This window comes from Agelaius tricolor, unplaced genomic scaffold (assembly GCF_023055355.1).
Source record: "Agelaius tricolor isolate 1412-34295 unplaced genomic scaffold, bAgeTri1.0.p SCAF_4, whole genome shotgun sequence".
Taxonomy (NCBI): domain Eukaryota; kingdom Metazoa; phylum Chordata; class Aves; order Passeriformes; family Icteridae; genus Agelaius; species Agelaius tricolor.
In genome coordinates, this window is record NW_027269264.1 from 14,347,664 (window position 1) to 14,370,713 (window position 23,050).

A 23,050-nucleotide genomic window follows, 5' to 3' on the forward strand; every position below is an offset into this window, starting at 1 on the left:
ATTATGCTTGCTTATAGCTAAGACACCTAGTTTGAAGGTAATTTAATTTTAGGGAAGTCATTCATATCATGCAGTTTCTATTTCATATAATTCAATAGGGAGTGGGTATTTAAAATCAGAATATATTCTGTCTGGAAGGCCTAACAAGAAAACATGCTGAAGAAACATGCATTGCTTATTCAAACCTAGATGTTATGTAGCTCTGACTTATCTACAGTATTCCTAGTTACATTCCTTAGATCTGAAAAGCAGAACATCCCAACACTTCTCATTTTATAAACAGGTGATTATTTTTGATATTTTCCTACTTAGCCTGATATTTTTTCACACTTTTTACATGCAATGTGGCTTCTATTGAATATTTGCCCCTAGGTGCTCTAAGAATAAATACAAATAATTATTTTTAACAACTCTGTTCTCATTCTGGTTGTGACTGGGGGGTGATATGGCAGTCTTGTAGGAAAAATGCTTAGGAAGCAAGTTTTTTTTCACCAAAGTAATTTAAAACTACAACTTGTTGGATATATTGTAGCCTGCTGAGATGCAGGGTCTACGGAACAAGAGGATGGTGCTGGGAAATGTGGAACAGAATCCTTCAGCACTACATGCTCTGTTTATGAGTGGTGTGCCATAGCTGCTGTTGAGGGGGCTGCTGGATTCAGGTGGGTGGGTAGCCAAGGGACATGGTGCTGCCCAGGGAGGGGTGAGCACTACCTCAGGTGTTTGTAGAGGACTTGCACCTGGCAAAGAAAGGACCCATCTGGATCAACTGCAACAGCAGAGAGGTCCAGGAAGACCGAGTCCACCCCTAAAGCACCAAAGTGTCATGTTTCTTTCTGTGGGTAATGAAAAATGCTAAAAAATATAAGTTCTTCTTCATGTAATTTCAATTAAAAACAAACTCAAATCTCCTAAACTACCAAAGAGCAGAACCCCTGTCTGTTAACAATTTCTATTTAAGAGACTGGGATACAGTCTCTTTGTAACATTTAGATTCCCCTTTGGATCCAAAATCTGGTTCATTTCAAGAGTACTCAGGTTGCAAAATTGGTTTTGAACTTAATGTTTTAAGTCCTATGGCTCCTGTAAAAGTGACAATTGGTTCAAATCTCAGGAGCATGGAAAATCTGTCCTTTCATAATTGAAGTATCCTATCAGAGCAATTTTAGCACTTTGTGAACATTAACTGAGCAGTTTATAGTGAAAACCTGTCTTTTTAAATTATGAGCAAAAGATGAACAATGGAATTTTTCAAATCCGCTTGTTCATTTACGAGTCTTAGTCTCAGAACACAGAGTGCACAACTTAGGGTGCTGAAAGGCTTTAGAAAATGAAAATTTCAGGTGAGATTGTCTATTGCCCTCATGCAGACATGACTACTTCTGCATGGGGGTAATAGAGAAATATGTAGAAAATGAGAAATACTGAAGTAGTAGAATAGCTAAAGGCAGACTTTTGAAGACCTGTAGTTTATATGAAAAGGCTGAAAAATCAGGCCATCACACAGTAACTGCAGTTTTGATCATCCTTCTAGAACATCAGAACTTTTCTCTTGCCCCCTTGAATGCCTCAGCCAGCTTCACTGTGACAATGAGGCAAGGGCCACTATAATCTAAAAAGAAAATTCCTTCCACCCCTCTTGGTACTGTCCCTCTTGCTCATCAGGGATGGCAGGGCTGAAATGGACACTGTTTAAACTGGTGCCTCATGCTGAAGGATGGCATGGACCATGTTCAGGTGATGCCCAAGAAGGGCCACAGCCTGCCCCCAGCCAGTTCTAAATTCACAATTCATATATAATTGTTAACTAGTGAAGTAAGCAAGTACATAGCCCCTTTGAGTGAGGTCCTTGGTCCATCTGGGGCATTTGAGAGGACAAGGGGTTCACCTGTGATTAAACTCTAGAGATGTTCCCTCAACCTTCTATTAATTCATGGTTTTATCACTGTTTCTTATCCCAGGGACCATTCTGCACATTGCTGCTGTAAGAGTTCTCTTGCCTGACTACATGAAAATTACCCAAAACTTTTAATGTTAACTCATTACTTTTGCTGTCCTCCATTTGATTCCTTGACTTCAAGGGGGAAAATGTGTGAATATTCATACAGAAAATGCATGGAATTGATGTATTTTTGCCACAATTTGTGGACTGCCTTCTGCTGTCTTACGGACCAGTGGTGGATTACGAGTCTCAAAGTCAAAGTAGTCACAGAAAAAGCCCAGGGCAGCACTAATAGCAGCTGTGACTGCTATGCTCAAGGAAAGGACACTACAGGGTCTGCCAGCCAGGCTTGTGAGATGAGTCAAGTTAGCCTTGCACTCTGTTGGGACAAGGCATTTCCAGAATGCCCAGTGGTGCCTTGTTCTCATCTGGCAAAAGGTCCTCAGCCCAGTAGCTTCAGGGTTCTCAAATACCAACTCCAGGGGAGATTTCAGAAGAAAAATTTTCTTTAACAGCCAAATTAAGACAGTAACAGTTCATTGGTAGGTACACATGGCTTGGAATCCCACTGACTCTTTCTTTCCAAATGAAGAAAGACCCTTCTAAAAGCAAGTGAAATTAGATAGCTGTATGGTTCACACATACACTTTTGTTTCCTACTACCACTTACGCTGTTTAGCATCTCAGTTTGCTCTGTACTTTGCAAAAGCTGCATCCACAGAGCTAACTTAATCATCCACAAAATTGGGTGCAAAATATGAGCTTGGCTTAAAGTCCCAGATGTAACATTTGCCTTTAGAGAACTCTTTAAGTCCTCTGTTAAATAACATGGTCTGGTCTGCCTTGGGCATGATAATAAAAAGTCATATAAATGCTTCTTCATTGATTTTTTTTTTTTAGTTAAGTATAAATGTGCCCTCAGTGGACCCTTTCCAAAAGTGTCATTCCAAGATCTTAAGCAGTATAAGAAATCAGATGTTGCAGTGCAGATGCAGGGCAGGCAGAAGTGCCAGACTCTCATAGCCATTGGCTGGGGCTCTCAGGGTGGCCTAAGGTAGGCAGGGGTGTGCTCTCTGACTCTGCATTTCAAGGAGAGGAAGTGCTGACCAACTTAAGTACTAATAACTATGTGTAATTCTTGCAGCAAGGCAAGAACATCTATGCCTTTTCCATGGCGTCAACTTCAGAAAATCTCAACCGGTGTTTTTAAAAATCCCAACCAGGGTTAGGAAACTGAAAAAGAAAGGAAGGAAAACCTGCCTAAACATTTTTTTTTTCTCCTAGGTTGGAAAATGAATTAATAATCAACATACAATTCTTCTTTAGTTTTCAGATAAAATTCAGCAGCAAACAATGGATCTCATATTTTTACACCACCTCCTTTTAAATTATTATTCTAAGATCAGAAAATCTGAACTGCACTTTCCACCACAATCCACAGAAAAGGCCACTTAAATCTAACATTTGATAAACAAATACCGTAACAGCATTAAAATTTTTAGAGCCATCATTACCAGAGGCATTTAAATATAACTCACACTAATAAAGGTTCTAAAGCAGGGCTTAAAATGCACACTTGAGTGCTGGAAGGTCCGGTCCCCAGTCAGCACTCTTGGGATTTATGTGGTTAGCTTCTATGACAGAAAGTATGAATTATGTATGGATGTTTTTCATCCATCAGTATAAGAGAAAACCTGTGCACCTCTTCAGGCTCCAAAATGTCCAGCACATACTTACAGCTTTTTGTCCTATATACCAATGGAAATTAAACTAAACTGGCGTATAGTCTTTCTGTGCTGGCAAGTAATCCATCAAAAAAACCAGTTTCTATAATATTGCTTTTAGATCACATATTCTGATGCCAGGAACAATCAAATGTAAGTAGTACACATGCATTTATATGTAAGACCTAAGCAATTTTCTTGTACGTTACCTTTGACTTTGCTATAGCCAATGAGAGAAAATAAATATATAGTGTACCTTCTGCTACATCCTTGTCAAACAATAATAATTAGCCCATTTCTCCATGGGAAACCTTATGGGATGTGACTACAGTGCTGATTCTAGCAGTCTGTGTATGTGCGTGTCTGACACTTTCATTTGGCCGATTAATCTTTGATCTCTTGCACCTCTTACTCACAATATACCCAAAACATGTTAGACCTCATTCTTTAAGTAATGTCTTCATCTTTTCTTTTTCTTTTTTTTTCTGTGCTCTCTCCACTGAAGCTTGGACAAGGAGGAGAAAGAAAATTTTGATCCTATTTGGCAAGTACTCACTAGAAACAATGTAAGCATTTTAATTACCTTTAACCTCTAGTTCCAAATGTCATATATAAGTAGAGGACTAGCTACCCATCCTTTGGTTGAGGGAGTGCTGGCCTGTATCGTGACTCTTAAGCTTTTTGTGGCAAATAAAAGGGGAGACTTTCAAAATCTCATTTTTGTACTTTTTCTGCTTGATGTCAGCAGGGAGTCCATATCACATAGTCAGAATTAATTTCACAGCATTCCTAAGCCTTGCATTTCCCCCTACCCTCAATGCCAAACAATCTCAGGATTGCTTTCTGTTATAATTTGCAATTGCTTTTTGTTATAATTTTCATGCAACAGGCAGAGACAATCAATATTAGGCCTTAGGCAACAAATCTAGTTACAGATTAAAAAAAAAAATTGGAGGAAAGATGCAGCGACAAGAAAGCAGCACCGACTGAGCATGCTTCTACTGTGGCACAGACAGAAAAGTAGTGGACGTACTGTAGAAGCTGGCCATTACGTAGTTTTGGCAGCGATCACCAGTAAATTCATTTGGGCACCTGAGAGGAAAAACAAACAAAAAAAATGGTAGAGAAAAAAACAGAGAAAAGAGAAGAGGTGAATATATGCTAAGAAAGAAGCTCCTTCAGTGTCAACTGATATGACTTGGTGAGTTCACTTTCAGAAACTGAATCTCGGTTTAGTGTGTTAAAATAGCTCAGGATGTTGAGAGCAAGTCATTTGCTCTGTGGAAATGTAAAGAAATACCCCCTGCAAAACCAGCCAAAACCAAACCAATCCAGATCAAAATGTGTTTCAAGATCTGAGACAGAAATTCACCATTCCAGAGACCGAGATTGGTTTTAGGATGCTCTTTCCACAAGGCAGCAAGGACACAAGATCTGTACACAGTCATCTCCATGAGTTTGGTCTTTTAGGGTTGCACTTTGCAGCAGTCTCCCAAATAGGAAAACTGCCAGCGTGTGCAAAACAAATGCATCTGTGAATGAATGGAAAGATCAAAAATCACACAAACAAGAAATATTTTGGAGGTCAATAATGCCATGGTGTACAGATTGTACTTCAGAAAATCAGGTCACAAATTAGTGGGTAAAGAGGCCGGTTCCAGCTGAACTGTGAAAACACCAAGTACAATTGATTTTGTTGCTGTAGTTGGGGAAGAAAGCAAAGTTCAGATTATTTTAACATACTTTCTTGGTTTTGGATTTTCATGGGCAGAGTTTCAGTACATCTTGCTCCAGTGAATCCAGGTTGGCACCTAAAGGGCAAAAACGTGATAAGCAATAGTACACCAAAACCACTGCACTAACAGACTTACATCTGCTGGTCTATGGAGTGCGAGTGCATTAAGTGACCTCCTGGTTGGGTGTTAGTGACAAATGATCAGAAGAGAGGCAAGAAAGTATAACCTTTCCAGAAGATAAAACTTTGCAAAATTTACAGCAAAAATCCATCAGAGAAAAAAAAAAGTATTTTCCCTTGTCTGTTTTGAAAAAGATAGAAGAATCATGGCTAGCAAAAATGTGTACCAGCTCACTGCTTATTCCATCTCATGAAGGGCCCAGTTTGAGTTCTTTTTTAAAACTTGCAATGCAGTGCATAACAACAATTTACACTGTTGCTTTCATTAGTCACATAAAAATCTATGAAAATACCATGATTTTCTTATTTCTGTGGTGGCACGTTGTGTCTTCTGGTAATTTGCTTTGAGGAGGAATAGTTAGTACAGTGATCACCAAAAAGCTGCAAAAATCCAAAAGGTAAGAAGACAAAGTCAGACCCAAAGGGAAGTATATTCAACATGGCTCACAAGAAGGTAAAATAAGTCAGTCCAGACAATAAGTAAAATGAGAGGGCAGAAGTGCTCCCAAGATTTGCAGCCCTGGAGTTATCTGTCCTTCCAGCTTATAAGCTCTTCTGCAAAAAACTTCAGGGCAGCTTTCTCCTTGATCATAGAGAAGGAATTTCTCTTCAATGATTTGCCCTTCTTTTCTGATGCTTTCTACCAATTCTTCCTTCACCTTCATTCTCCATGGTGGGGTAGGGCTCAGGCTCCCAAAATATCACCATAGACAGGCTTCCTGTGCTTCAGACTTAAGTGTGAATGACTGTCCACCATACTAAGGATCTACAGATTTCAATCCTTCCTCTTTCTCTTTCTTCTCTCCACTCTTACTCAGCATTAACCTGAAATTACCTGATATCTGCTCCTGTGAAAACATTTCAGTTGTGTTGCCTGTCTTCGTGATGCTTTCCGTGACTTTGCCATCATGCAAGAATCTCCCACTCTTTTTCTCCTGTTGATGACATGGTGCTGGCCTCTTTTTCAAATGTCTTCCTAAGTTACTTGCCATGTGCTAAAAAGCCTTATTATTTGCAAATACTTGTTGGTCAGAAGAATCCTCCATTTCTTCTATCCATCTGAGTTCCATGTGTGCTGAAAGCTGTCCCAATATTTTAAATTCTGCTTTTCTACAATTGCCTCTAGCCCTAAAAAACAGGGATGCTGCCCTTGCACAAGTGAGATTTTCAGAAAATCTCTCTGGCAAAGGATCAGCGTCAGGGATAAACACTAGCATCTTGTTCAAACAAACCATGTAGGAATGATATTTGTGTAATAAAGGTATATTTTGAGAATCTGAAGATGATTCTTTGAACCTGATTTGCTGCAATGATATATTTGTTTATTAAGGAAGAGAGTTTGGGTTCTTCAGAGCCAAAGTCACCTCTTTTGGCGAGTACCCAGCGTGGAGAGATCCCAGTCTCCACAGACATATTCAGCTGAGAAAAACGCAACAAGGGTAACTCTGTCTTTAGAAGATGTTTTTGCTAGGCATGACAGAAGACTTTGCACATTTGAGAGAAGGTAAAGTGCTTTTGATAGAAAGAATTTTGATCTGTGTTAATGAATCAGCAATAAAAATATTTTTGCACTACTGATCTTGTTAAATGGCTGTCCCTGGAAAGTTGGCATTTGCTCATGCTTGGCTTTCAGTTCACAGGGTCCTTTACATCTTTGTCATCAGGCTAAATGCTACAAATTCCCAAGGAATGTGATTGAAAGCCTCATGTTTTCCTCCTGCCACTGGCTGCTGGTGGTTGCTTGCTTTGTCTGTACTAGTTTTCAGATGTTGGTGCAGCTGTGGAGGTGATGAAAACAACTTGAGCACTGGTATAGACAATGCAGAAATCACTTCCAGACCAAGCAGGGTCAGCCCTGTTGAGATGGTGCCGAAAACAGCTCCAGTGTGTTTATACTGCTCTGAAACCATTGTCAGCAAATGGGCTGCAGCATCTGCCTCCCACCCCAGGGTGGGACAGAGGAGAGGAAAGCTGAGATGAGCCTGTCCACTTACGAGGATGTGTGAATGCTAAAGGTATTTCATTGCTCAGATGTGCACTGCAGCACAGTTTCCACAGTTTCCAGTTTGAAAGGTTGTTTCCTGTAGACTGTACTTTTACAATCAGCTTGCTATGGTATCCTTTCCCAAACACCTTTTCCTACTCAAAGTTTTCAGATATTATTTCTTGTTATGGCTTTTTTTTCCTGTATCATTATCCATGTACAATTTCCTTTAGGACAGTAGCAAAAGTTGAGGTCAAACAACTTAGAGCAAAATGTGTATGTTTGTGCTGTGAGAGCTTTGTAATTTTGTTTCTGCCTTAAAAAAGGCTACTTGAACCATTTATTTATTGTATTAACTGGGCAAAGCCCAAATAACAAACCACATATAACAGAATAATTGCTTTTTTCCTTCTACACGCACTAGTTGCAAAGAGCAGAATTTGCACATGTTTAGTGGATGTTTCTCAGAACACTGAACACATATCATCAGACTGTTTTTCATCAGGAGGGAAACGGCTGAATTGTTTGTATTTCCATTTCATTCACTGCCTACAAACAAATGCATTGTGGTAGAGAATTTTTTTTTACCATGGGAAGTACAGTACTTAATAATCCATTTCATGGCCTAAATAAGAACTAGTATTTCTATCCTGTCTCTTGAATGAATACTTCTGGAACTTCTGCTTGCAAACTTGCTGGTTTGAAGAAAATTCTGCCCATTTCTATTCTACAAAGGCCTTTACATGGAGACAGATGTAGAAAATGGCTATATCATTAAATAGTAAATAATCCACTCCTTTGCTGTTAAGAAAAGCAGCAGCACACTTCTGTTAAGACAGTAGCATTTTTTTCATCCAATGAAATTCCATCGTAAATTTCATTTCTTCAGTAATAACAAAACCACTAGAAAAGATGATGTCTGCAAGTCAGAAATCAATTGGTCAGATTGTCAAGACCTTCATGGTATGAAGCAGAACACTCCAAAAGTGTAACAGATCTTATATTTACATAGATTTTTTCAAGTAAGAAGGAATTGCTAGGAATTTTGAATTTATTGAAATCTTTTTTCTTCAGTGAACCTGGGCATGCATTTCCAACAGAAGAGAAAAGACTTAGGAATCCCAGTCTCGTAGGAAGCCAGTAACATCCAGGCTTCTTAAGTCTATGATGTTTTCAAAATGTGACTCATGTTTTTACAAAGCTTCTGAAAATTTTATACACTAGTTTATTTAAATAGGCAAAGCTTCCTATTTCAACTGTCCTATTTTGAGAGTGTTTTACTCCGTCTTGGACCTTAATTAAAATACGTGTGGGGAAAATACATGCTACCACAGATGTAGCTGTACATTGCTTTACTACGTCTTCACACATTTCTTGAGCATTTCACATGGTTACCTCATGAAAGCAGGGAATTTTCTTGAAGTTCACACTAGTATCCAGAAGAGCAACATCTGATCCTGTCCAAATCATCACTATGTATTTAATAAAACTTTATTTTTTAATATGTAGCCAGATTTTAACTGAAGATGAATTTAGGATTTTTTTAGTAGAATAGGGGATTTAAAAAACCAGAGATTACTTGGAAAATTCCATGGTTGTTTTGAATCTGAGTCATGTTTTTTTGGTTAGGGATAAAACCAATTTAGAATGATATGGCTCATGCTTTAGAAATTTTGTTTTTGCTCTCAACAGATGGACCATATGGAAAAATGTGAACTTGCTACTGAGGCAGAACTATGAAGAGCAAGTACCATATTTCAAGCATTCTGTTTCCACAAGCATGTTCTGGGAGTAGATTTGTTTTCTTAGAACAATGAAGACAATGTGTAGTGGTTAGATACCTATTATAGATAACTGGTATGTTAGAATAAATAGTGGACATCTTTATTTTTAAAGAAGTAAGAAGAAAACTAATTTTGTATTTGTATTTGTATTTTGTCCCTTCATTTTCATCCACTTTCAAAGACTCACTTTTACTTCTTATGTAGTGGAATTGCTTTGTTTTACTACACAACATGAAATTTTTGTTCTGGCAAGTATTAGAGGGCATAGCAAGTGGCCCTGCAAAATAGTGGTGGCCCGGACTGTTCTCAGGGTAAGAATTCTTCTCCACTGCCTTCTTGTAAATGAGATTCACCCTGTCTAAATTAACAGCTCTGATGCTTTTTCCAAATAGGTCTTGGACCACCCAGGCAGAGGCACATCTGCCAAATCTGGGAATCGTCTTTTCCTTGAAACACAGCCCCAGAATTAAAGGTTATTTCTTGTCCACAATACGGAAAAACAGCCCCCACTTTATTCAAATGTCCCCAAGATATTTTATTAAAAAATTAGCCAGTCTATAACATCATCACAAAACATAGACAGATGTCTGAATTAAAATGAAGACGTCTTCATAACAGTGAAGATGGGATACCTCTGAAACTACCAAGACAATATTCATGATTAGCAAGCCTGCTCAATGCTCAGCTCTGCCATTCACTGGAGTTTTCTGAGCACTGTTTGGATAGGAAGCTGAAACCCACAGGCTCTTGTACATGCTCTGGAGAGTCATAGCAAACTGCTCATCTTGACTGCTGGCTTACAACGACCATGTAAATTTAACACAAATCTTTCTTTCTCTTTCTCAAAAAAGAATCCAACCCACAGCACATATAACTTTTCCATATTCGCTTTAGTTAAAAATGATCCTAAAATTCAATGGAGCATTCACTGCTTTCAGCAGTACAGCAATCCATGAAAATTCAAAGCAAAACAAAGCCCATGATGTGCAGGTAACATCTTTCTACAAAAAAAAAAAAAAAAAAAAGAACAAAAAAAAGAACAAAAAAAAGATGAAACTTACAGGTAAGCCAGCACATTGTGACATTGTGAGGTTTGGTGGGGTTTTGTTGGCTTTTGTTTGTTTGTTTTCCTTTAGAAAAACCTGAATACCAAAAACCCAAAAAACCCAACAAAGACAAACAGTCAATTTCTTCCTGGCCTAGGGAAAGCATCACAGACCTTCACCTAACTCACCTACCAAAGCTACCTTCAAAATTAGTGTTTTTTAATTTTTTGAATTTTTAGTCCAAGGAGACTGAAAAATTCTGCAGTTTCAGCAGATGACAGTCTTCACCAACCACTATCTCTTTGTCTGAAAACAGTATTATCCTCACAAAAGTGCACCCTTTTCACTCACCCCTCTTAGGTACCAAGCATGGTACCAAGGTTTAAAGGTTGAGTTTCCTCTCAAAATAGTGTGAAGAAGTCCCTATGACTAGCTCATCTTCAGGGGTAAAAGCTACATGACATGCTCCCAGACAGGAGATAAATTCCAGTGCTGCAGCTCTTCATGGATGTTCTCTGATGCAAGGGACTATTGCAGCAGACAAACACGGCACAACCAGGACCTGAGAAAGGTGCACAAGCACCCCACTAGACAAAACTCATATGATTTCATGAATCAAGATCAGCACACAAAATAGTAACCTCCACCATGATCATGACATTCATTGATTTTATGCAATTAAATGCAACAACAGTTGTGAATCTGGTCTCACCAGAAACTGTTCAGTTATACATCAGACAATTACAAGAAGAGTTTCTTCTATACAAAGTGTAATATTCAATGCAGTTTTCCACCCCCTCCTTTTTTTTCCCTAAATGTAGCATATTTAGTTTACAGTGTCTGTTTCATTTTTTTCTAACATAAGGATCAAGTTGTGTTACTTTGTGCCATATAAACACCAATAGAAGATGCTGTGCCATCACCATGTAGAAATATTTCCCAGTTAGCCTCTGCTTTGTTTCATATGCCTCTGTAGAACACAGAGGTTATTCTTGGCATTCTTTCCACATCCACATGGTTAAAAAATGAAGAAATGCAAGTTCAGAAGAAGACATTTTTCAGGTGCTTCTCTAAAGAAAAAAACATTTGTGAGACCTGATGGCTCCAACAAAAGCAACAGATAGGATTTCTTACCTGCACAGGTATCTTGGGGGGTTTGGGAGGTCTTTAACCATGTAACACTCTCCCCCATTTACACAGAAGGCTTTCTGCTTTATGTCACATTTTGTGAGATGACTTGTCCCAGTTGTAGATGTGGAAGTGGCTGCAAAAGATAAGAATGAAAACACAGATCAGAGGCTGTTTTTCTTTCTGACTGGTAAGTGTACTTCTATGTGAGGGAAGAAGTAATGCTAGGGAGGATATGGCAAGCCCTTTGAGCTCTCTATCTGCTGCTACCATAAGCACTAATCACTTGACCCTGTATTTTGCTGATTGCCAGAGAGAGTGGAGTTTAAATACATACTTCAGAGACACACAATCCCATACTCAGCCTGGGAGGAAGTGAGGGTTTTCCTAGCCCTGTCCATGAAGTGGCCTAAAATTTTTGCACCACTCATAGGTGTTTCCTTGAAAATGTGTAATTTATGTGCAGTAATTTTTATTGCATTAATTGCATTCAAGTGATTTTGGGGTGTGACAGTCATTACCGATTGCTGATACAGTGTCCAGTGATAAGGTCGTGGATGATATTTCCTCCTGGTATTGCCTTGAAGCAGGTATTTTTCAGTGAAGCTTAACCTGAAGCCCTGTGCTTATTCAAGTCCAGCCACTTCCTTCTCTCTGAGGAGAGGGTGAATGGCTGAATTCTGTCTGTCTCTTTTCTTGCTCATAAACGACAGCTGTGACTTTTCTGGATTGACTCTCTAGGAGGAAGAGAGGTTTTGTTCCTTCCTGTGCATATACAATTGCTACCATTGTGTCCACAGAAATCTTTGATCCAGAGGCCAGCCTAGCATCTCCTGCAGTTGGGCTCATCTGCTTGAGATGAGCATGACGTTTTGGGACACCAATGCTGCTAAAAATCATTAGGTGTCTAAATTGCTATTAAATGAAAGCATCACCCTGATCACAGTGTTTTGTAGCTTACTCCCAGCTGGATTTAGGGAATATCTAGAGAAGGCAGGAGCATTGTTTATTTAGCAACCTTTAGGGATGCTGCCAGGGAAGGATAAGCAATCACAGTCTTAGGATTTGCCAATGCAATTTCTGTCAAGGATATGCTCTTCATAAGCTCACAGAAAGCAACTCAATTTATCCCCCCAGGAGAGGGATAAGCCTCTTTGGTGGTGATGGTCTGTCCACATTGATTGCAGGTGAAGCTTAAACTCTTGACAATATGCCCATACATTTTAAATGGCTAAAACTAACTGAAGTGACTACCTGCAAACTGTGAAAAGTGGTGGAGATTCTTGAATGATATTTGTTTATTTCCAGACATACAGAAGTTAGGAATTTTGCTACTGTGATCAAAAAAACTCAATATTTTTGTTTCTGAGAGATAGTTTGTACCCTGAGGTGAAACAATGCTACTGCCTATTGACTGATTTCACTGGAGTTGACTAGAAAGCTGCAAATACCTACAGAAAAGTTGTCTGATATTTGAAACCTTTTCTAACACAAAGGCACCCAAGGGGTATGCTTATAATAGGTGATGTGCGACATTCTACCATTTCCTGTGCACAGTGAATCTGAAGAAAACATGGTTTTAGCAGATCAACTATGAACAAATACCACTTATGCATTTCAAACTATAGTATGATACAGTCCCTGTCACATTTCACTTTTATGCATTTCACATTATCTTCCAAGTAAACACATATTTAGCACTCAGTACTTGGGCGAGTGCACTACCTTGCCTTCTTTCTCTTTCTTCCATGCTGCCTTGCTTGTATAGGGTGCTCTCCTCTAACAGGCCAGGAAAAACCCTCCATTGGCCTCCAAAACTGAAGCTCCCTTCTACTTCTCACTTGCATCCACACATTGTTTCACATCTCCACAGATCCTGGTCTTGACTGGGGCCTCTTGGTGTTAATGAAATGCAAACATGGAGTACAGATTTCTCTTAATAACACATTCCTTTTTCCTGGCCCCTCAAAGCATGATTTATATCCTCTCAGACCGGGATAAATTAATGTCTGGTCTAGGGGCAGGAAAAGGGGTCATGTTTTAAGAGTAGTCTGACACCCTTTCAGCTAGCACCAGTTCAAACAGGACTTTGCACCCAATGTTGACAAAAGGCTGGCCTACAGACTGCCATCCGCTCAGCAGTGAAGGGTCCTCTATATCTGATGTCAGAGGCTTGACCACCATCCTTGAGGATCTCCCCTCCCTTAGGATGGGGCGATTTGCCTTGTAGAAGAGACTTTCCTTCTCTGCCGGTTTGAAAGAAGCATGGATTATTATCAGAAAGGAGATGCCTGACATGACAGGCTGTGTCATACCATGTTCTAGGATGTAACAACGGGGGTGAACAAATTCCATCTGCATAGCTAATGCATACTTTGAAGCCTTTGTGAGTCTCAACATGCACACAATATTAAGCTTATCACTGCTGATAAACTGTCCACCCCTTAATAAAGGACACACTTCAAGCTGTGAGTCAAATACCTGAGGATGTCCCTGAGCTCAGAAAGCTAGTGCATTAATTTGAAAGGGGAAAACCAGCAATATTGTCTGCAACATTTTTGAAAAAAAAAAAGAAACCCCACCATTTTGCTAACCTGCTGGCTAATGTAATGTTTTAAATTGAACATTGAAGGTAGATACCGTAACAAGTGGACTTGTAGCTATCTGTAATTGCTCCATAAACTCACTTACTTGCTTTTTCTTTAAGCACTTGTTCAATCAAAACCAGAACACCATGGAGTTTCAAAGTTACCAGTGATTTTCCAACTGATATAAGTCAGATTTGGACAGCAGCAATTGCTCTGAACTGATTATCAGAGATGGGAATAATCTGCAGCTCTCAGAGGAATCTTATGAGACAAGGGCTTCACATATATTTGTGAGGAGTATCTTCACCCATGTTTTGGGCATCACATGTTCAAAACTGTTGTATAAACCTTGCACAAGAAGTTTCTCTGCATTACTGATCTGCTGGCACCATAGTCCCTGTCTGTCTGAGCTTTGTAATGAGTTGAGGGGAGGAAAAAGATCTACCAGGAATTAGTTATGATATTAATTTTTCTTTGCAAAGAATGCATAGTTTTTATGGCATATGGCCCATATTCAGTGTATGCACTGTAAGCCTAATTGCCAATTAAATACAAGAAACACTAACTATGGGTTTGGGTTTCACTTAAAACCACATAACAGAAGAAATGTTGTGTTTGGGAGCAGGTGTTCATCAGAGCCATTTCATATAGCCCATAACCAGACCCAGAATATGGCCTTTCAGTACATCTCTAGCAGACATGATCTCGGAAAATGTTAAGTGGGAATGACCAGCAGTGATGAGGTAAAGCAGACAGCTGTAGAATGTGTATCTGTCCACTGTTAATTCTCCACCTAGTCAAAATTTGTACCTACTTTCTTTTTTAAAATGTTTTCTTCAGCTATACAAGCACAAGAGAGAAAAGCTTTTTTTTTTCTAACACAGCTTACTGCAAGGACTAAGTTACACACAGTACAGGTAAATCACAACTTGAAAATATCATGCATGAGAGAATATCTGAAAACACTCCCCTCTCCCTTCTCTGAAGGCAGAAACACCATATTTAAAAAAGCAGCTGCAGGCAGTGTGAACAAGGTCACTACTTGTAGAGCAAATATTCACACGGCAGTGAAAAACAATGAGATTGGCTCCCATTCATGGGAATTGCCTAAAGACATTAACAAGAAGAAAAATAGAAGTTATTCCGTTTTACAAAAGCAGTTCTATAAAAGGTGAATTACTGTTGTAAAACTACCTTAGGTTCATTTCATGTCAAACAGAAAAAACTTCATGTAATTCTGTTCTTACCTGGGGAATCTCTGACCCTTTTTTTCTGGTCTGAAAGAAAAATGCATTCTCTTTCTCTCTCTTACTTTCCAAGAAACCCTCTGATGTTTACTGGCTACAGCACTAAGACTCCCAGACCATGCACAGACTAGACGGTCCACTGAGAAGAGCCCTAAGGGATCTCTTACTCAATTCAGACTAAGAGGGAAGAGCTCTGCAACCTAAACAGAATAGTATCCATGCCTTTTTGAACTGAGTTTCTGCAAAGGTGGTGTAAAATCAGAGGACACACTCAAAGTCATGCAAGGTAGCTAGTGAGATGCTTATGACTCAATGGAGGCAAAGTGGCATCTGCAGCACAAAGGAAAGTTTGCCATTCTCACTGGAAGGCCACTTACTGGAGGTAAATATGCCACCTTATTGGACTGCATATGGATATCTTTCCAGTCCCCTTTTGTGAACCTGTGGCTCATGCTGTTGGTGAGAAAGGGACCTGCATGGAGTGAAGGACGGACAGAGGGACAGAAGGAGGTACACACAAACATGCTTTGGGGCAACAGAGTGTCTGCTCCCAGATGAAAGCCAGTTTTACTAACTCATATCCCTACACTTGGAAGTTCATTCATTTCTTTGAAAACACAGTCCAGCTCCCTCCTGACTTGCTGATAAGCAGTTTAGTGATGCACATCCCTGATCTGTAGGGTAAGTTGATTCCCTGTGCAACCTTGGCTGTAGCACTGTATCTCCATGAAACCACTTACACTTTCTTCCTGCTGAGTACTGAACCTCTTCAACTCACTCTGACTTCCCTGATGAATCCAACTTGCAAGGTACTTACAGTACAGAAAAGCTTGGCATTTCTGTACTGCACTGAATGAGGAAAGCTGCTGGTTCCAGCGTAACTGTGGGCAGCAGAAGCTATATGTGTACTTTCAAGGAGAAGAGAAGCCAAAACCTAAGAGCAATCAAAAGTTAGGCCCTTTCTGAAGAGACAACATCATAAGACTTTCCATTTTACCAGGTGTGTAAAAAGATATATTTCATAAAGTCCTTCACACTTAATTGTTTCAGACCACAAACTGCATTCATGTAGCTGTGAACATACCAAAGGTTTAAAAAACACTACCAACACCAACAGATAAACACCAGAGGAAAAAACCCTCCAAAACAACCAAGTCTTTATATAAGACATTTACAGTCTATTTCATGGGGCTGCTCAGATTTTTTCACATTGTTTTTGTGATTTAATACCCTAAACTGGCTGTTCAATCCAGTTAAAATTTTTTTCAGCTTCTCTCTTCACAAATAACATGCAGTGTAAGAGATTCCTGGGACCTCTATACGAGAGGAGGATTTGTTCAGCCAGCAGCTGGAGTTGAGTGCTTGAAAGTTAGTGGAATTGTTCTTTGGCCCTAAGACAGTACTTTCTCACTTTGGCACTATCTCTATGAAGATCAGGCCAGCAAGAAGGAAACAGGAAATAGCCGGGTCTGCAAGATAGAAACTTCAGGAAAGATTGAGAGCACATAAACTCTTGCTGAACCAAGGCAGCATGTCTCTCTTCCCCCTATGACACAGACTCAGTGGTGGTTTCCTTTCACAAATCCAACCTTAGCAAAGCAAAGTAAAAAAAAAATAATTAAAAAAAAGAAGAAAAACAAAGCACAGACGCTTCAGCTTGCTGCACCACCCGATCGCTTCCTCCCCGATAGGCCAACAGACTGACCCAGTTGGCAAGCGCGCGACGGCGAGACCTGCACAGCATCTGGCTCACCACAGAGGGTCAAGAGGTGACACATGCTAAACACTGCTGATCAAGAACAATTTCTGTTTGCTTCATTTAACTTTGAGATGGTAGAAAGCATGGGCACAGACACATGAAGTTCACAAGTTGTTAGTGAGGACATGCAATCACTGCTTGCAAAAGAAAGTTTTCAGAAGAAGGGTGGAAAACATAGGCTGTGGAAGACTACTAGTGAATGGAATGACTTGATTGAAACTGAGCTTTGAGACAAGGCATACTTTTTCACTACCATGAAAGATGTCAGCTTGCACTTGAGGGTGGTGTGATAAGTGAAAGGTTTGTAAGAGCCTTTAGAAAACTTTCCCCACCTGACGAAGGGAAACATGAATGGTGAAACACAAGGCAGTGACAGACCAGAGCATTCCTAGAGGAAAAAGTGTGTGGGTGGTAGAAAGAGACAGAAGGTAAAGAAAAGAAAGGAGGCACAGAGGAAATATACGTAGATTGGACCAATGCAGGAAAAACAGGTCTAAGCTCAGGAATGCTAAACTGACAGGAAGTGGTCAGACAAGTCAGACAAGGAAGTGCTTTTACTATTGGGAGACAACATTGCAAGAGCCAGGAATGGGTGGGAGGGTCTGAAAATTTAGAGACCTTAGATTAAAGCAGACAGCAGACAAGGAGCTGAATCCAAATGTCATGATACAAAGAATGTTATCCAGTGAGGAGTCCTTTGCTGCACTGGAGAAGATCCCATCATGCAGAAAAACCTAAGTGGCCAAATAAACTTTAGGGAAGTATTCCTGGCTCACCTTGTTTTGGAGGCCACAAGGCCTCTTTTCCATGTTCACTGCGCATCAAGGTAAGGTACATAACTTATTGGTCTTGAAGTAATGGGCTAAATAATGGTCTGAGCCCATTCTAAACAACCATTAATACATTTGCTAGGAGATGCTTCATCACGTGTGTCTTATTCCTGTGTATCTCACAGCTCTTCTACAGAGCTCTGAAAGGTCTCTTCAGGCTGCTGACCACCAGTGCAGACGCAGAGGAGACCATTGAAACTGAAAAGGAGACTTAGAGTGGAGGTGGAGCTTGACAAAGGAAGAGCTGTTTTGGTTGTCCAGTTCCTCCCCTGTTAGCCCTGCTCCCAATGGAGCCATTTCACTCAGAAGAGAAAACAGCTGTTGGACAGGTGAGAAGCCATCCTCTGCTGAGTGCCAAGGCACAGATACCAACCTCAGGAGAACTGACTGCACCAAATCACTGGGCAGATCAAGTTTTCCAGTTGTTGTCATGGCCCTGTCTAAGCCATAAGAAAGGTGCTATTGCAACCATCTGCAGCTGCATTGCAGCCTGGAGAGGTGACTGATTGGATCTATATGGAAATCAAACTGCTGGCAGGAGGTCTGGACTCAAGACAGTAAAGCAGAGAACTTAGGCTCCTTGCTCAAGTCCTAAATGTCCTGGTTCTGAAAGGCAGTGTGGGGGGGCACCCTAATCCAAACAGCATCCTTTCTGTACGAGCAAACCACCATAGCCAAAGGTTTTAACTCAAGAAGACTTTTCACTTAAAAAGCAGGGTAGAATAACCTTGACAGAACTGAAAGGACAAGCACACAAAGACTATGAAGATTATGAAGACAGATGGCTGTCCTTCAAGAAAATGTCCCGAGGGAATCTGAACATTATCTTAAGGCCCTGCCAGCTACCCAAATTCAACTGCAGATTTGCATGGCAGCAAGCTTCCTGGGAAATGAGACAGCAAGTACAGCTGTATTACTACTGCTTTCCCTGCCTCAGGATGCAAACTCTGGATTTTTTTTTCTCTATTACAGTCCACATATGATGTTTTCTGTGAGTGTTGATAATTTAGCTCACTTGTGCTGTAACCAATATTCAATTATTCAAATAAATAATGGTAGAAAATCTAGATCTGATTAGCTGCAGCCAGATTCAGCTCAGGTAGCCGTGCTGTCTTACTCCTCCTGAAAGTTACTGTGGCAGATTACAGATTCCATTTAGTACCATCAAGTTTGCCCTAATGGGTATGTGGTGATACTGTCATAACTACTTCCTTATCACATTGAGTACTGAAATAATTTCATTCCATTATAACATAGTCAGTCAAAATCTATTCTTGTTCCTCTTTCCTCTGAAGGATTTTTGTTATTAATTCCAAGTAACCAATTATACTTGTGCAGATCAGTGCAAAATTGCTTTACCTCTTTAGCTCTATCAACTCACAGAGAAGCAGGGATAATAAAGAATATTTAGCAGCTTATGAAAGAAAGCCTGAAAGCTTTTTATTACAAATTACGTTTCATATAAATTCATGATAATCCCTGTCATGAATCCTCTTTCAGAAAAGCACTACAGCAAGAATATAACTAAAAGTGAGCCAATAAGCCCACACAAATTTGAGATTGCACTCAAGCACCCACTAAATTTATTGACACATTCACTTCCATGTTTCCCCCTGTGTCTTTATAAAGTTTTTCTGAAGGAGAATGGACTTCAGCATGGTGCCTTAAGTGTTAAGGCACTTAAGCCTGAAGTTCCTTTAGTCTTGTTGAAAGCAAGATTTACCCACTGAAATAACTCATGTTAAATAAATTTGCAAGAGGAGGCTGTGTCTGCAACATTTCCTTGAAAAATTTTAAATGTCCAGTCCAGGATTCTTAGGCACCCATTAATTTGTCTCCTACAGCATACTCTGCAGTGAAAAATATATAGGTTACTAATTCCACAATGAAACAAGCTTTCATGGACTTTGAAGCACATCTTCAAAGTCATTAAGGACACGTTTCCTCCCCATGCTCCCATCCCCAAAGCACAGAAGGCTATTGGTTGCTTTCCTTGTGGCAATCTGCTTCAGGGAGGTGGTCATGAGAGGAAGCCTCTGGAATTGTGAGGCATGAAAGGGATGTGCTAAACCTGAAGGCAATGGAAGCTCAATCTGTTCAACCAGCCTGAGGACCCTGGGTGGTGGGGAAGAGCAGAGCAGCAGAGATTAGCTTTTAAGATATAATTGTAGCCTTGTCACAAGCTCTGACACAGACTAGTGCAGAAATGTGCCTTCAGTTCTGAGTTGAAGATACAGCAAAGGCAACTTCTCTAGAAAACACAAAGGGTTGCTCACAGAGTGCCAAATATCTCCTTGATATCTGTGATAAGAAAGAATTACAAGAAAGGACTCTCAATAGACAGACAGATAGGAAGATAAGCAAAGAACAAGAATAAGCATTCTCATTAAAGACAGTTTCCTTTCTAATGCACTCAATTTATTTGTCAGTTTACCTGGATATTTGTATTACACCAGAGATTTCCATGGCCTTTGATTTTTTACCTTTCTTTAAATTTAAAATTTCCTGTACAATTCAAAATAAAGTTTTGAAATATAACTTGTAGGCAAGAAGACAGGCTTTAATTCTTTTGCTGTTAAAAATAATACCTCAACTTGAAATGTGTCAGTTTCCTTGGAAAAAGGTATGATAAAATCTCAGACAGAGCTGTTAGGTCCCTTATGCAGGTTCTGCGAGATGATTGAGTCTTCTGTCCTCCTTGGGAATTGATCATTGAGACCAGAGAGAAAAATTCTCTCAGGGTGGCTGCAGAGGGAAATTTTGACTGTGTTATCCACCAGCACAGCAATGGGACATATTGTTTTGAAGAATACAGAGTTACCACCTCCCTGTTTGGAATTTCTCTCTCCAGAGAACAGTGGTGTAGAGAGAGAATATTAGGTTATGCCTTGCTCATAACAAGATCCTTTGGATTCTTTAAGCAGGGTCCTTTAATTGCAAACTGTCAAAGCCCTTAGAATTCCTATCAAAGAAAGAGCTTTCTGTAGCAAGGGAACCTTTTCTCATTTCCCTCCCTAATTTCCTGCCTGGAGGTATGAAATTGTCACTGTTTATAGTGCTGCTTGAGAATGAGTGTGTGTGAAGTGGCACTCAGGGAAATCATACTTGTGACAGTAAAAAGACAAACAAGAATGGCCTAGAAAACGTGACCAGTAGGGCAAAGTGGAAAGATTTCAGGTTGCCTAGCCTGAAAGAATTTTTTTTTTCATAACTGTGTAGTGTAGTCCTGGTGGGACTGACTCCCACAGGCTTCAAAAGATTGCGTGATGTGTCAGGAGCAGTCACATTAGCAGAAAGCAGCCTGGTGTCCTCAGTGAACCCTGCCCAGGACCTCTGTGAACTGCTGCAGATGGCAGCTGTGACTGCAGAGGAGCAAATTCTTACACCCAGACCAGTCCTGACAGTCTGCTCTCTTTCCCCTGCCCTCACTCCTGCCATTTCTTCCACTGCCTGCATTAAAAGGTGTGCAGTAGTTCACCTTGGGCTCACTGACAAAGTTTTGCAGCAAAACTTCAGAAGTTCCTGCAAGAGAATTGGAATGCTGTATGTTACATCTGCTGTCAATTCAGGCTTTTTAAAAAATGAATACAGTAGTATATTTGTTGCAATAGAAAGGACTACCTTTGTTCTATCAACAATACTGTTTGTTCTGACATGTATTTTTCACCTGCTAATCTTATTTTATTTAGCTGTTGTTTCTTCAGTTAAGATGTATTTTAATGTGCTGGTACAGTAATGCCATTTAATCAGTTTCTGTTCTCAAGAAACATCAGAGAGGACTACACAGTAAACACGTTACTGTACCAGACAGTTTTCAAATGTTTATGAAAAGATTGAAGTTTTTTTCACTTAAAAAGAAATACATGAAAACAAGCATAACATTATTTTTCTAGCCTCTAAAAAACAGTCTAGTAACAACCATTGCAGAAAAATAAAATGTGTTCTTGTTGAGAATAAATGGCACATTTTCTCCAGCAGCTGATTTCTACAATCTGGTTATAAATCTGTCAAAAATCAGATTTATAATGGAATGCTAACAGATTCTGGGCAGTTGCTCTGCTAATAGAGCCACTTTCATACTCATGTATTCATGCATATACTGACATGCAGAAAGGATGGATTTGCAGGAATGAGAAAATGGTTCAGCAGTCTGATCAGGACAAGACAGGCCCTGAGTGAAGGAGAACATGCAGTCCAGATGAACATCATACTTTCTACAGAAAGCAAAGATTTTTGTCCAGCTAAGGGAGGAAATGTGGCAACAATGCATGCAGCCACCCAGCCAAAAGAACTGCACTATGTACACCTAGCAATTGCCTTTCCAGCATAAAGCAAGTTGGTAAGGCAGTCCTATCGCTGGTCCTTGCTCTTCAGTTCTAAAAGGGATTCTTTGCTGGTATGGAGCATCTCATGTATACAAGGAAAAGCTGAAAGAACTGAGTTTGCTCAGCCTGGAGAAGAGAAGGCTTCAGGGTGACCTAACTGTGGCCTTCCACTACCTGAAGGGAGCCTACAAGAAAGATGGAGGCTCAGCTTTCTTCTGCAGACCGGGCCTAATCTTTAAGGTTCCTTACAGAAAACTGTTAGTGCATGTGGTACCCTACCAGTGACCTTCCAAGCACTCCATCTGCTCACAATTTTTTGAGCGATTTGGTATATTTTCATTAGTTAATGTTAAGGTGGGTTTGTCTTTAAATCTTCTTTCAGTCTACAGCTGAACTGTTATGGTTTCTCAACTGACCCATCTGTTTTGTAGTGCCACGAGGCGTACATTTAAGAAAGAAATCTGTGCTAATGGGGACCTCGAGTATCAAATGTGTCACTGCCTCTTGCAGGTGACTCAGGAAACTGCTGTCCACCACCCTGCAAGAGAGACCCTGGGGATTTCCCTCATCTCATTGCTTGTCAAACAGCATTATTCCATGGGTTTCAGCCAGCAATTTAACAAAGCCCAAAAGATAACCCAAAGTCTGGAAGAGAATAGAACACCTGAGCCCAGCAAAACTCAGTGTTATTCACACCAAAAAGCAGAATGTGTTCCACGTATTACAGTTACTGGGTAGATGTACCAATCTAAGGACAGAAAGAGAGAAGCTCCTGAAA

General features: G+C 40.0%; 1 protein-coding gene across 14 annotated transcripts in view; it reads right to left on the reverse strand.

The window, feature by feature from the left end:
• NRG1 (neuregulin 1) overlaps nucleotides 1–23,050 on the reverse strand; it is a 452,615-nt gene that overhangs the window by 19,926 nt on the left and 409,639 nt on the right. For 13 of the 14 annotated variants that reach the window (XM_071424698.1, XM_071424693.1, XM_071424699.1 and 10 more), the window contains 2 exons: nucleotides 11,530–11,659; nucleotides 4,700–4,758 (listed from right to left, as the gene is read on the reverse strand). In XM_071424698.1, coding sequence (XP_071280799.1) covers nucleotides 4,700–4,758; nucleotides 11,530–11,659 — 189 coding nt within the window. Of the gene's footprint in view, nucleotides 1–4,699; nucleotides 4,759–5,409; nucleotides 5,478–11,529; nucleotides 11,660–23,050 lie in introns of all 14 variants that reach the window. The other variant, XM_071424701.1, reaches the window with a different exon arrangement.